This window comes from Sus scrofa, chromosome 9 (genome assembly GCF_054392235.1).
Source record: "Sus scrofa isolate SSC_HxYL_T2T_F1_AM1 chromosome 9, Sscrofa_HxYL_maternal_Yorkshire_Landrace_v2.0, whole genome shotgun sequence".
NCBI lineage: Eukaryota > Metazoa > Chordata > Mammalia > Artiodactyla > Suidae > Sus > Sus scrofa.
In genome coordinates, this window is record NC_139391.1 from 26,980,593 (window position 1) to 26,993,963 (window position 13,371).

A 13,371-nucleotide genomic window follows, 5' to 3' on the forward strand; every position below is an offset into this window, starting at 1 on the left:
TAATTAAAAATTTTATTGCAGCCATATTTTAAAACAGTTAAAAGAAGCAGGTGAAGTTAATTTAAAACATCTTTTAGTTAACTTATTATTTTTTTTTAATTTTTAATTTTTTTTCTTTTTATGGCATACCTGTGGGATAGGGAAGTTCCCAGGCCAGGGGTCGAAGCAGAGCTTTGTCTGTGGCCTACGCAGTAGCTTGCGGCAATGCCAGATTCTTAACCCACTGAACAAGGCCAAGGATCAAACCTGCATCCTCATGGAGACTATGTTGGGTCCCTAACCCACTGATTTTTTAAAATTGAAGTGCAGTTAATTTACAATGTAAAAGTTTCTGGTGTACAGCAATGTGATTTGGTTATACATATATTCTTTTTTATAGTCTTTTCTGTTATAGTTATTTCAAGATATTGAATATAATTCCCTGTGCTATCTAGTAGGTCTTTATTATTTATTTTATATATAGTAGTTTGTATCTGTTAATCCCAAATTCCTAATTTATCCCTTCCTCTGGCTTTCCCCTTTTGTAAGCATAAATTTGTTTTCTTTGTCTGTGAGTCTATTTATGTTTTATAAATAAGTTCATTTGTATCATACATTAGATTCCACATATAAGTGATGTCATATGGTATTTGTTTTTCTCTGTCTGGCTTTGCTTAGGATGATAATTTCTGGGTCCATCCATGTTGCTGCAAATGGTGTTCTTTCATTCTTTTTTATGGCAGAGTAATATTCCTTTGTATACATGTACCACATCTTCTGTATCCATTCTTCTTTGCTTCCATGTCTTGGCTGTTGTAAATAATGCTGCAGTGAACATTGGGTTGCATGTATCTTTTTTGAATTAGATTTTTCTCTGGGTATATGCCCAGGAGTGGGGCTGCTGGATCATGTAGTAATGCTTATTTTTAGTTTGTTAAAGGAACTTCCATGCTGTTAGTTAACCCACTTAAAAACATATTTTTAAAAAAGTGTTTTGGTTAACCCATTGTATCTATATATTGTCATCTCAACAGGTAATCAACATAAAAAGCTATTGAGATATTTTACATTTTTTTGTTATAAGTCTTCAAAGTTTAATGTGTATTTTACACTTCCTGCACATCTCAGGTCAGACAAGCCACATTCCAGGTGTTCAGTAGGCACACGTGGTTTGTGGCCACTGTTTTGGACCGCCCGGGTCTAGAAGTAAATGAGGATCTGTGTCCAAGAGAGAGTGTCTTGACGTGTGTGGGCGTCGCCTTGACACTGCAGTTTTGTCGTGCATCACGTTGCAAGAAAACTCTTCAGAGGCGGGAGATGCTATGGTGCCGGAGTTTGCTTTGATTCCTCTTTGAAGCTTCAGTATTAGGGACTGAGATTCTCACCACGTAGTGTTTGAAGAGGATGGGACACCCCAGCTTGCACTTCTCCCCTGCCTCTCTCCAAACACACATCAGCAGTGTGATCAGAACAGAGGCTGGCAGTTATTACGTGCTTCCTAATGATAGACACTGTGTGCAAGGCATTATCTCATTTAATTCTCATAACAACGCTGGGAGGTAGGTACTATTATTATCACCATTTAAAGGTGAAGAAGGCGTTAAAAACTTGCCCATGGTTACATGGCTAGAAAGAAGCAGAAGCAGAGAAAAGAGACCCCGTGTTAAGGGGCAGTGCTCTCCTGTACTAACATGGGGCCAGAGCCCTGGTGTGGCGGGAAGATGTGGGTTCCAACCCCTAGTTTGTAGCTCATTTTTCTGCTTTGTAAAGACTGCTAGATCTCTGGGGTTGTGAGTCCTCTGAGCCTTAGTGTGACTACTTTAAAGGTAGGATAATCACATATGGTGTGAGCAGGGAGAATGCTCAAGCTTGTGAGAATGAAATGATAGTGGCTGTAAGTGTTATTCACGGCACACCTAATACAGGTGTGATGTAAATACGTACGTTTAAATAAGCTTGCTCTGATGCTTTGGTGAGTGTGTGCATCAGGGACATGGTGGTGACTCAGATTGAGCCACTGGACCTGGGAGCAGAGGGCACAGGGTGCCCGCCCTTCTTTCACCATCCTGTATAGGGAAAGGGTGGACTCTGGAATCGAAAAGCCTGGGCCTGGATTTCCTGTGTGTTTCTCTGATCTCTGTCCCATGTTAAGGTACCTACCATCCTGTGCCTTGTTTTTCTCATCTACGTAGAGAGCCTTGACAGGGATGCCTCTTTTATTCGGCAGTTATCAAGGTCACAGTGAGATGATGCCCAGAGCAGTGCGTACCACAGTGGCTGGAATGTAAGACATGCCCAATAAATGGTAGCCGTGACAGAAGAAAATATTGGACTTCCAAAAGCCGCACTCGGGGCTAGGCTCTGGGACACAGATGCTCATATTTTCAATAATGGTGATAATAGCTCACACTCATCTGGTGCTTCATTTGTGCCCAGCTTTATGCATATCAACTCCTTAAGTCCTTTAACAATGAGCCAAGGGGTGTATAGTCCCGAGAAACGAGGTACATGATGTCAGCCTAGCTCTCTGCCTTCACATAATAGACTCGCATAATAGAATAAACGATTCATAGGCAGTTTCTCAATCCATGTTGGTTCCCATCCCCTTTCTCCCTTTTCTCCGTGTCCCCATTGCGAGGAAGGGTTTCTCCTGGTGGTGGCCAATCCGTAGCCTTATCTTTGGAAGCTGAGGATGGCTTGTTTCATAGCACTGGTAGGATGTGTGTAGGATTTTCCCGTCCCCCGCCCCCCCCCCGCCCCCGCCCCAGCATTCTTTCCCCTCGTTTACGCTCAGCCGGATCTGCCTTGTACAGACCTTGCACCCCAGCGGCTGAGCAACGGAGCCAAGGGACAGAGGTTTGCTCTCCTGATTGCCCATCGTCCCTTGTAACCTGGTACTTCCTGAATGTGCAGCTGAGTCTTTTTGTGCGGCCAGTGTTCTCTGTTTGACAGAAGACTTCCCATTTTGAAAGACCCAAACTTTCTGTCCCCAGGCTTGGCAAACACCCTTTTCCTGGATGGCCATTCCAGGTAACGAGTCACTAGCAGGGATGACTTGGGCTTGGCTTTAAGAAAACCCTTCCTTCTTGTTCTATCATGGGGAAAAGAAGACCAAGAAGATAAGCCCATTGTTGACTTTAAGTGAGTTACAAATCCCAGAGCCCAACAGTGTTCAAAGGTAGAAGCCCCAGCCCAAGGCTGTCTGGCTCAGAGGCCAGCCCCCCCCTGCTTCATCTGGGCCCACCTCAGCTCCGAGGAGATGTGCCGTGCTTGTCCTTAGGATTGGAGGAAGTGGGAGGTGGGTACGGAGGTCCTGGGACTGGGTGTCTGCCTTTGAATCCAGGCAGCCGCAACTGGTAGTATTTTGTCTTTTGCAAGGGAACCTCTTTTTGTGAAAAATGCAGCGTAGGATTTAGCCAGCCTGCAGGAATGCACTTAGGCAGGAACAGATCGGTGGGTTTTTGGGTCCACACCTGCTGGGAGTTCCTTTCATCTGGGGTGAAAGTTGGCACTGAGAATGGCACCCGAAGGCATTTCGGTCTTGCTATGGAGTTGGCCCACAGTCACAGAGACCTCCGGACACACGGGACGACACATACTCATACGCTTCAGTGTGGAAGGGGCCGAAACTCATCAAAATGCAGAAAGGTTTTACTTCCAGCAAGGTGGCCAGAGAGTAAGGGTGTGGCGAGGAAGGGAGGAGGGAAGATTTACAGCCCCACAGACAGCATTCCTTTCTGAAATCAGAGGCACTTAAAGAATAGAGAACCGCAGTCAAGCTCCTTGGTTCTCTGTCTTGACCTGGGGAATTTAGATCCCAGCTATTTCTTTTTCTTTTTTCTTTTCTTTCTTTTTTTTTTTTTGGCTGCATCCATGGCATGCAGAAATGCCCAGGCCAGGGATCGAACCTGCACCACAGCAGTGACAACACCAGATTGCTTGGCCACCAGGGAACTCCCAGATTCCAGTTGTTTTAACTTGAAATGGTTGGGTGCCTCGATTGAAGGCATAGGAAATCTAGCTGGAAACTGTCTTCTGGCCCCGCGGCCATGCTCTGATGTTGGTTACCAGAGCAGGACCTGTGGTCCCTCACTGTGGTGGCACTTGCTGGCTTCACTGTGAGGTCCTCTTCAGGAGCATCTGCATCCCTCTGTCAGGAGGGCTAAGGTGACCCTTGGCAAATTTGCTTCTAGATTTGACGTGGAGCTGCCAGGAGTCAGCATTCAGAGGATGCTTAAGGCTCTAAGAAACGCGTACAGAGTGAGAGACGTGGAGGCTGACAGGGTCCAAAAACGTTCCAGTAAATGTACTTAAAAGGAAATATAAGAGCAGACAGCCCCCCCGTACCCCCTACCCAGGAAACAGGGAGTACCTCTGAGAGCTTTGGCCGTGGATGGCCACAAGTAACAGGCGGTGACACAGGAAACGGTTATGAAGTAAAAGGATCTCAACTCTTTGATATGGAAAGTTGATGAGTTGGGGGGTTCCTGATCATTTTTGGGAACCCCAGTTCCCAGACTGAGACCTAAAGATTGGAAGGGTCAGCGAGAAGACCAGTTTTCCCAAGTCCCTGCCGTGGTTGGAGGACTGGATGCCAAGCCTGGCCTTGCCATTCATCCCTGCAGATGTTGTTCGGATCCCTGGGCTTTAGGCTGAAAGAAAACCCAGTGATTCTCATGAAGCAGGTTAATGTCAGAGTCGTGAGGAGGGGATCGCTGGGGAGGAAGGGGGGAGATGGAAACTCGTGATTTCAAATGTAGGAGCCGGTTCCCAGGAGTTGAATTATCAAGGGGCGCCTCTCTGTTGTTTTTGATGTGGCTGAGATGAGACTTTTGATCCCCAGACCTCTTTGCCCCAGCACATCTAAGCACACAAAATTTGTTCCTTCCCCAAGGCTCCCATTTCATTAAAGGGTACCCCCGTTATTTGTGTAAAGCCTGAAATCTTGGAGTAATTTTATTTATTTACTTATTAATTTAAAAAAAAATTTTTTTAAGTCTGCATCTGTGACATGTGGAAGTTCCCAGATGAGGGGTCGAGTAGGAGCTATAGCTGCCAACCACAGCCACAGCCACAGCCACACCGTATCTGAGCCGCATCTGTGACCTTGCAGCTTGTGGCAATGCGTTGGCTCCTTAACGCCCTGAGCAAGGCCGGGGATCGAACCCAGATCCTCATGGATACTAGCCTGGTTCTTAACCTGCTGAGCCACAACGGGAATTCCTATTTTAAATTTTTAAAAAATTTTATTGACGCGTATAGTTGACATAATGCTATAATTTAATTATAATGTTATAATTTTAAAATTCTCCTTACTTTATTGCTCCACATCCATGACATACATAAAACGGACCCCAGATCCATGCAGTCTGTGTTCCGTTACTAACTACCCTGTGGGCCTTGGTCAGCTCTCAGCTCCACCACACCCAGGCCTCCTCACTGGGCATCATCTACACACCCCCCGGAGCGGAGGCAGCTGCCTGCGGCCTCCCTTCATTGTCCGAGAGGATCTGGCCTTGGCTCAGCCGGGCCCTGCTGGCCTCGTCTGGTCCCACGCGTGCAGGCTGTGCTCTGTATCGACGTGCTTTCTTCCACGTGATCTGCTCCTGCTGAGTCCTGCCTCAGGCCCTGCTTGAGGCCAATTCCTCCACCCGGGATATTCCTCTTCCCACTTCTCCATCCCCCGCCACCCCCAACGCTCTTTCCTTCCTGTCTGCCATTCAGACTTCAACTTGAGCTTGCTTCTTAGAGACCCCTTCCCTGACCTCTCAGTGAGAACGGGCCACTCTGTCTGTCCCTGTCCCCTGTCACTGGTTTACTCTTTGGAGAGGGCTCTTGACTTTGCAGTACATGGCTTTGTTTATCTTTTGATGTGGTGCTCCCCACCCCACATAAGCTCCACGAGAGCAGGGACCTTGTGTCTTGTCCACTGTCCCCCCGGGTGACCAGCACAGCGCTGATTCAGAGGCAGAGCACATTAAACACTGTGACGTGGAGGACTGGAGCTGCGTCCCTCAGCCCAGCGTGGAACGTGCGTCGATGACGACCCTGGCGCTGGCAGCCATCCGTGGTGCCCAATTGTTGGGCTTCCTTCCTCTGCCCCAGGCCTGGGGTCTGACCGCCGCTCTTCTGCTCCCTTGCAGCCGCCCGTGCCAGCTTCCTTTCCCGTCCACCGTGCAGCAGCACAGCCCGATGTCCTCCCAGAACTCCTCCGTCAGCGGGCCCCTGCACTCCGTGTCCCTGCCACTTCCGCTCCCGATGACCCTGGCAGCCCCGCAGCCCCCGCCCGCCGCCTCCCCCAGCCAGCAGCTCGGGCCGGATGCCTTTGCGATCGTGGAGCGAGCCCAGCAGATGGTGGAGATCCTGACGGAGGAGAACCGGGTGCTGCATCAGGAACTTCAGGGTTACTACGACAATGCCGACAAGCTCCACAAGGTACTGACCTCCCAGGGCCCCGGGGATGGGGTGTGTGTGTGTCTCTGGAAGGAATGCCGTTCCTTCCTGCTCATGGGGCGCTGAGTCACTGACTCACTGGCCAGTGCTTAACTAGATGCCTTTTTATACCAGGCACCGTGCAAGGCTTTAGGGAGACAAACAGAAACATGCCACGGGGCCTGCCTTGGAGGCGTTTACAGTCCCTAAGGGGGAGCGTGGCCTAAGCTAAACCTGCACTGGAAAGTCAGGGGGCCACAGGAAGTGCAGCAGAGGTGACCCTGAACCTGCATTCCCTCAGGTGGACAGTGTGGAAGCGGGGACCCCAAGAGTAACACAGTGAGTCGAGAGACAGGTTTTTCCTTTACAGCTGGGATCTCAGGTCTGGTTCATTAGCCGATCTCTGCAAAAAGCCGTGATGTCTCGGCACCGAGAGCAGAGTGCGAGTTACTTCGTTCTGTCCTTATGCTTGTGACTTACCAGGCGGGGAGATGCCGGGTAATCCCAGCCTGTGTCGTTATCATGGGAAGATTGGGATGTATGACAGCTTTTGTCCTTAGGGCTTTGTGCCGAAAGCCAAAGTCAGCAGGAGTACATCCAGCGAGGGTGAACTTGTACACGGGCAGTGACTTCATGGTAACCATCCCCTCCCCATGCCAGCCTTGAAATGCCACAGGTAGAAAAGAAGAGGTGGGGCGGGAGGCAAAGTAATAGCATGTTTTCAGGTGGTGGAGCCACAGGGCACTCGAGTTTCCCTTCTGGAGGCAAGGGGGCATGTGTGCTAGGAGTCACCTCCTAAGAGTCTGGGTGCCTGCTCTGTCCTGGGCAGTCAGAGGCTTTTGTAGAGACAGAGTAAGGGAGTTTCTGTTGTGGCTCAGTAGTAATGAACTTCGTGGACTAGTATCCATGAGGGTCCGATCCCATGCCCTCCTCAGTGGGGTAAGGATATGGCGTTGCTGTGAGCTGTGGTGTAGGTCACAGATGGGGCTCGGATCCTGCGTTGCTGTGGCTGTGGTGTCAACTGGCAGCTATAGCTCTGATGGGACCCCTAGCCTGGGAACGTCCATATGCCATGGGTGCAGCCCTAATGATAATAATGATGATGATAATAATAATAATAAAGAGAAAGAATAAGAATGTAAACCCACCTGACTACAGAAGCCTTGCCATTTGTTTCTGAATGACAGGACGTGCTCCTGGCTGGCCCATGGTGTTCACTGTTCAGTGCTGATCTCTCAGGTAAAGCCTGGCCTTTCTGCTGGTCCTGGTGTCTGAGCAGTCAGCCCCTCTGATGCCCTGGGGGCTGGCAGCGGCAGGCTGGGCAGTGCGTTGAATGATGCAGAGGTTCACAGACAGGCCCTGCCCTGGCATGTTTGTGTGGAGCTTCCACGAAAAGGGTCTGAACTCCCTGGAGTCAAGACCAGGCTTGGCCAGGAGAGGTCTGGCTGCCTTTACTGGAGGGAAGAAACGAGGATCAGGAGCAAACCGGCTGCTTCTCTTAGAAGTTGGGAAACACCTGCTGGCTCCCGGCCGTGGCTGCAAGTCACTGCTCAGGCGCAGGCTTGCCTCTGACGCCTCCTGGGCAGCTTCTTTCCTGGTAGTCTGAAAATTGGGAAGGCCAGCCCAGCGCTTCCTGGGAAATTAGTCATTTTTTCCTTCTCCCTGATGAAGCCCAGTGGCAGACACATCCAGGAGCTGTGCAGACACACCCGGGGGCAGAGTGGGGTTCTCGGTCATTTCTGTGGATGTTTTTGAAATGACAGGGACCATGCAGAAATTAAAAAGGTCTTGTTATTCTTCATTGACTTATTTATTTATTTATTTATATTGCCTTTTTTTTTTTTTAGGGCCACACCTGCGGCATATGGAGGCTAGAGATCGAATCGGAGCTGTAGCTGCCGGCCTACACCAGAGCCACAGCAACGCAGGATCCGAGCCATGTCTGCAACCTATACCACAGCTCATGGCAACACCAGATCCTTAACCCACTGAGCAAGTCCAGGGATCGAACCTGCAACCTCATGGTTCCTAGTCGGATTTGTTTCCACTACGCCACGACGGGCACTCCGACTTTTTCATTAAGGTGTATTTTTTAGTGGCCTATAATGTACATCTTTGTTGTTGTGGATGCCCATTTCTATTCTGAGAACCAGAAGCAGCCTCCCAGTGACTCAGTCTCCAGGCACAGGGAATGAATGATTCTTAAACTTTGTGGCCAATAGCATTTTGGTGACTTTGGAAAAAGGAGAAAAATTAAAAGGTGTATCCCTTCTGGAATCCCAAACTCCTTTAGTCTCTTGAATATTACGAGTGGCTCTATAAATAGTACCTGTCATTCTTCTGTCATATGTCAAAATGTAATTGTCAATTTAAAAACTCAGATTTCAGAATTCCCTGGTGGCTCAGTGGGTTAAGGATCCAGCTTTGTCACTGCAGCAGCTTGGGTTGCTGTTGTGGCTTGGGTTTGATTCCTGGCCAGTGAACTTGTGAAAGCTGTGGTCGTGCTTCCCCCCAAAACAACAGCAGCAACAACAAACTCAGATTTTGATGGACACTCATCATATTTATCACTGGCTCCATAGCTTTTCTCAGCAGCAGGGACAAGAGACAGCAGAGCAAATGAAATCCGTGACTTAACTTTGACGGCGGATGCTCTCGAGGTCCTCCTCGTCCAGGCGGTCCCTCGGCATCCACCTCACTGCCCTGTGTGTCTCCGGAGCTACTTAAGCGCAGGTCTGGGTGGAGGCCTGTGGGATGAGGTTACTTTACTCCTCGGTGAGGATAACTTCTGCCTGGGGTGGAGCCACCTGCTGCTTCATAGGCTGTGGTTGCCCTGTGCCGGCAGGAATGTCCATTCTGGAATCCTTCCTCAAAGCCTCGGGAGCACTCGCAGAGCTTCGTCAGGGCAGAACCAAAAATAGATGAATTTTTAATTGCAGGGCTTAGCCTGTGCGCCCTGTGCCAGGAACCCAGCAGGAAACGAGGACTGACTCTCAGGCTGCCCGAGCACCGCTTAGAAATGAAGACCCTGTTTGCAGAGAGGCGCGGCGGGGGGGATTATCGCCGTTAGTGTTGGAAGGATGGCCCGCAACCCCCTGAAAGAGCTGTGGTTTTTCATTATTTCCTTTTGGCCACTCGTTTTGCTTCTTTTTCCTCCCAGTTTCCCCAAAACATAATTAATGGACGGAATTTCCAGCAGGACCAGACTGTGGGCTGTTCAGCGGGTTGACCCTGAGGAGCCATCAGGGTGTCAATGGACGTTTGAAGGGAAAGGCTAACATATTTTCGGTCCCCCTTGGGCTTGCTCTAGACCCCCTTCTTTTGTCAGCAAAGCAGTGGTGGCTGTCATGGGTGGTCTGAGGCTTGGACAGCAGGCCTGTCTCTGATCCTGTAGGTCTCTGAGCTGCACCTGAAAAGGTGCACAGGGAACAGGCCTGTCTCTAGAGCTGGGACGGGCTGGGATTTTCTCAGGGCCCCTTGCCCAGGTGCTTCGTGTTCCGTTTCTGGGCCACAGAGTGCTTCTCTGGGATATCAGGGGCGCTTGCAGCCTGGCCTAGGAACTCGCTGACATCTAGGCTGGAAGGGAGGATGGGAGCCGTGAAGGCAAACCCAGTATCCTCTGCATAGGATCACCCTCAGACCAACTGGCCTAGACAGTTTTTATATCAAAGCCACTCTGGAGTTCCCTGGTGGCACAGCAGGCTAAGGACCCAGCACTGTCAAGTCTGTGGCACACGTTCGATTTCTGGCCCAGGAACTTTTGCATGTCATGGGTGCAGCAAAAAAAAAAAAAAAAAAAAAAAAAAAGCCATCTTTCATTTCTACAAGGGAGGACTTAAGATGTTCTGGATCCAGGGGTGTACAGATATGGTTCTTTTGCAGAGGGAGTGTGCAGTCAGAAACCACAGAGCTTTAGACTTAAAATTCTGATTTTAGGGAGTTCCCGTCATGGCGCAGTGGTTAACGAATCCAACTAGGAACCATGAGGTTGCGGGTTCGATCCCTGGCCTTGCTCAGTGGGTTAAGGATTTGGTGTTGCCGTGAGCTATGGTGTAGGTTGCAGACTCGGTTCAGATCTGGCGTTGCTGTGGCTCTGGTGTAGGCCAGCGGCTACAGCTCCGATTCGATCCCTAGCCTGGGAACCTCCATATGCCGTGGGAGCAGCCCTAAAAAAGGCAAAAAGACAAAACAAACAAACAAACAAAAAAACCCAAAAAAAACCAAACAACAACAAAAAAAAACCCCAAAAAACCAAAAAAATTCTGATTCTAGTCCAGTTTCTCACTCCTTAAGAACCCTTGTTTCATGTCTCTGAAAGGAGGTTTTTCATGTCTCTGAAAGGTTCAGTTTTTGCTTGAATGCTTCCAGAGAAGAGATGCTCACTACTGGGTAGACTTCTGGGAAAGGGAGTTAAAAATCCTGGAGTTCCCACTGTGGCTCAGCGGGTTAAGAACCTGACATAGTCTCCGTTTGGATGCAGGTTCAATCCCTGGCCTCTCTTGGTTGGTGAAGGATATGATGTTGCCGCAAGGTGCGGTGTAGGTCACGGCTCTGATCCCCCGTTGCTGGGGCTGTGGTGTAGGCTGGCAGCTGCAGTTCTGAATCGACCCCCTAGCCTGGGAACTTATATATGCCACAGACGGGGCCCCAAGAAGGAAAAGAAAAGAAATTTTTGCTTACATTGCATCAGAATCTTATCATGTCAACATCCTACATTTAGTCGTGGTTCCACCTGCCCCTCCCCCCCCCCCGGCCCCCAACCACACTGTAGGGGACACATCGGCCTCCCCCGTTGCAGCTGTCCTGTCTCACAGGACGTACCTTGTTCTGAATGAAGACCCTGCTCCTCTGTCTCTCAGCGGCCACAAGCACGTGACCCTGTCCAAGTTCTTGTCTGTCCGTATCTGAGGCAGTAAACGCTGCTGTCATCGGGAGCCTGCGGTTTCCCTTTATGGTAAAGATGGAAGGTCTTCTAGTGAAAGTAAAGAATCCAGGACCAGGTGGAGTTTATCAGGGCCGAGATCTGTCTTTAGGAGACTTGTGTTTTTGTTGTTGTCGTTGTTTTGCTTTTTAGGACCGCATCCGAGGCATGTGGAAGTTCCCAGGCCAGGGGTTAAATCAGAGCTACAGCTCCCAGCCTCCACCACAGCCACAGCAACGCCAGATCCAGGTCGCATCCTCAACCTACGCTGTAGCCTGCGGCAATGCCGAATCCTTGACCCACTACAAGAGGCCGGGGATCAAACCTGCATCCTCTTGGATACTAGTCAGGTTCATTTCCATCTGAGCCATAACGGGAACTCCCGCTCTCCACTTGTGACTTCTGTCAACTGTTCGCAGGGACACAACTCCTCTCCCCACGTTCAGACCTGTATCTTTGCTGCTAGATGGAAATCCTTGCCACATTGTCCTGCAGGCACTTCAGACGTGGATTCTCCAAAACCAGGCTGGTTCTCTTTCTTTAGTAAACCTTTTTCTCTTATCATCACTTATCATGGTTAAGTTTCATGGCTCCAGCCTCTGAGGTCTGAATGTGTTGTCTTTGATTTCTTTCTCCCTTAACCATCCGGACCAGTCGCAGAGACCTATCGATCCCAGTCTTCAGTGTCTTGGGAATTTGTCCATTTAGTTGTCCAAGTTCACGTCCTTGTCATCTGTCATTGAACTGTTTAGCTTCTTACCTGGACTCCGTTCTCCTGGCTTCACTCCCTACGGGCCACCCCTGGCCCCGTCTTTTAGTGTGACCTCTGTAAAGGCTCAGATGATATTACGCTGCCCTCCCCTCCCCGACCCTTCCACCCCCATGGTTCTCTTTGGCCGTCAAGTCCTTCCTTTTGGCTCTTGCTCCGGCCGCTTGCCCCTTGCTCCTCTCCCCAGATGCCCTGTGGTGTCAGAGACACACACGTTCCTTCGTGGCCCTGTCTTGGCTCATGCCCTGTCTTCTGCCTAGAATGCCAAAGCCCTTTGGCCTTTTCTGCCTGGCCAACTCCTGTTTTACCCCAGGACTCATTTTAAATGGCATTTTTCTCTGAAATCTTTTTTTTAAAGAAACCCCCTCTCACCCCTGCAAAATTAATGACTGTCTCTAGGTTTCCATAGCATTAAACTACCATACCCCTTGTCACATTGCATCATAGATGCATATAGGCCTGCAGGCCAGCTCTAGGCTGTGAGCCCCCAAAGAGCAGAAATTGTCTTATGTCTGTTTCCTCGGCACCCAGATCATAATATGTTGCAAGAGGTATCTGTTAGGATGTGCAATGTTTATAGGAATCTCAGCGGGGACTGATCTGGGCAACGGGAATTCAGGCAGTTGCAGGGCCCAGCTTGTGTTGCCATTGCTCTCCTGTGGGGGGACCAAAAAATGTTGCAGGTCTCTTGGTGCCCAGGGAGGGGCGCTGGTGTTTTCAACCCTGCTGCTTGGCCTCTGAGTCCAACTTTGGTAACCAGATTTGCAGGCACTTTTTACTCTTTTGCTTTCATTTATGTTACATAACAATAAAATAGGATTTATCAATATCTACTGCAAAATGTACTATTATATTAGACTCTGTTTTGACAGCTACAGCTACTTGTTATAGATTTGCATATGCTGTAGATTAAAGGCTCTCGGTTATAGCTCTCAATTTAGGGAAAAAAAATAAATGGTTTTTATCCCATGTCTTTTGACTCCCTCATGTAAAGAGGTTTCTGTGGTACACTGATTTACAATTAGATACAAAATCCATTAGTCTTTTATATAGATAATTTCATAGACAAAAGGGTAGCAAGACTGAGTGATGAAGCCTCTCTCTGTGTGGATTCTGTGTTCCTTTGGGGATGGGTAGGAGGGTCTCGGGAAAAGCACTGTACTTGGAATTGGGAAATTTGGGTTCTAGTTGGAGTCTTTTCGTTTTCCTGTACTTTAATATTTTCCTTCTGTTAAACTAAGGAAAATAATAATAATTATAAATTGCCATT

At 49.1% G+C, this 13,371-nt stretch overlaps 1 protein-coding gene across 40 annotated transcripts in view; it reads left to right on the forward strand.

Annotated features, from left to right (window-relative positions):
- AMOTL1 (angiomotin like 1) overlaps nt 1-13,371 on the forward strand; it is a 167,337-nt gene that overhangs the window by 105,912 nt on the left and 48,054 nt on the right. For 34 of the 40 annotated variants that reach the window (XR_014815023.1, XR_014815024.1, XR_014815028.1 and 31 more), the window contains one exon: nt 6,123-6,414. Coding sequence is in view for 18 of the 40 variants with exons in the window: in XM_021062681.2 (XP_020918340.2) it covers nt 6,123-6,414 (292 nt within the window). In the remaining 22 variants the exon portion in view is untranslated. Of the gene's footprint in view, nt 1-6,122; nt 7,445-8,300; nt 8,947-10,527; nt 11,081-13,371 lie in introns of those variants that run through there. The other 6 variants (XR_014815039.1, XR_014815042.1, XR_014815040.1 and 3 more) reach the window with 6 other exon arrangements.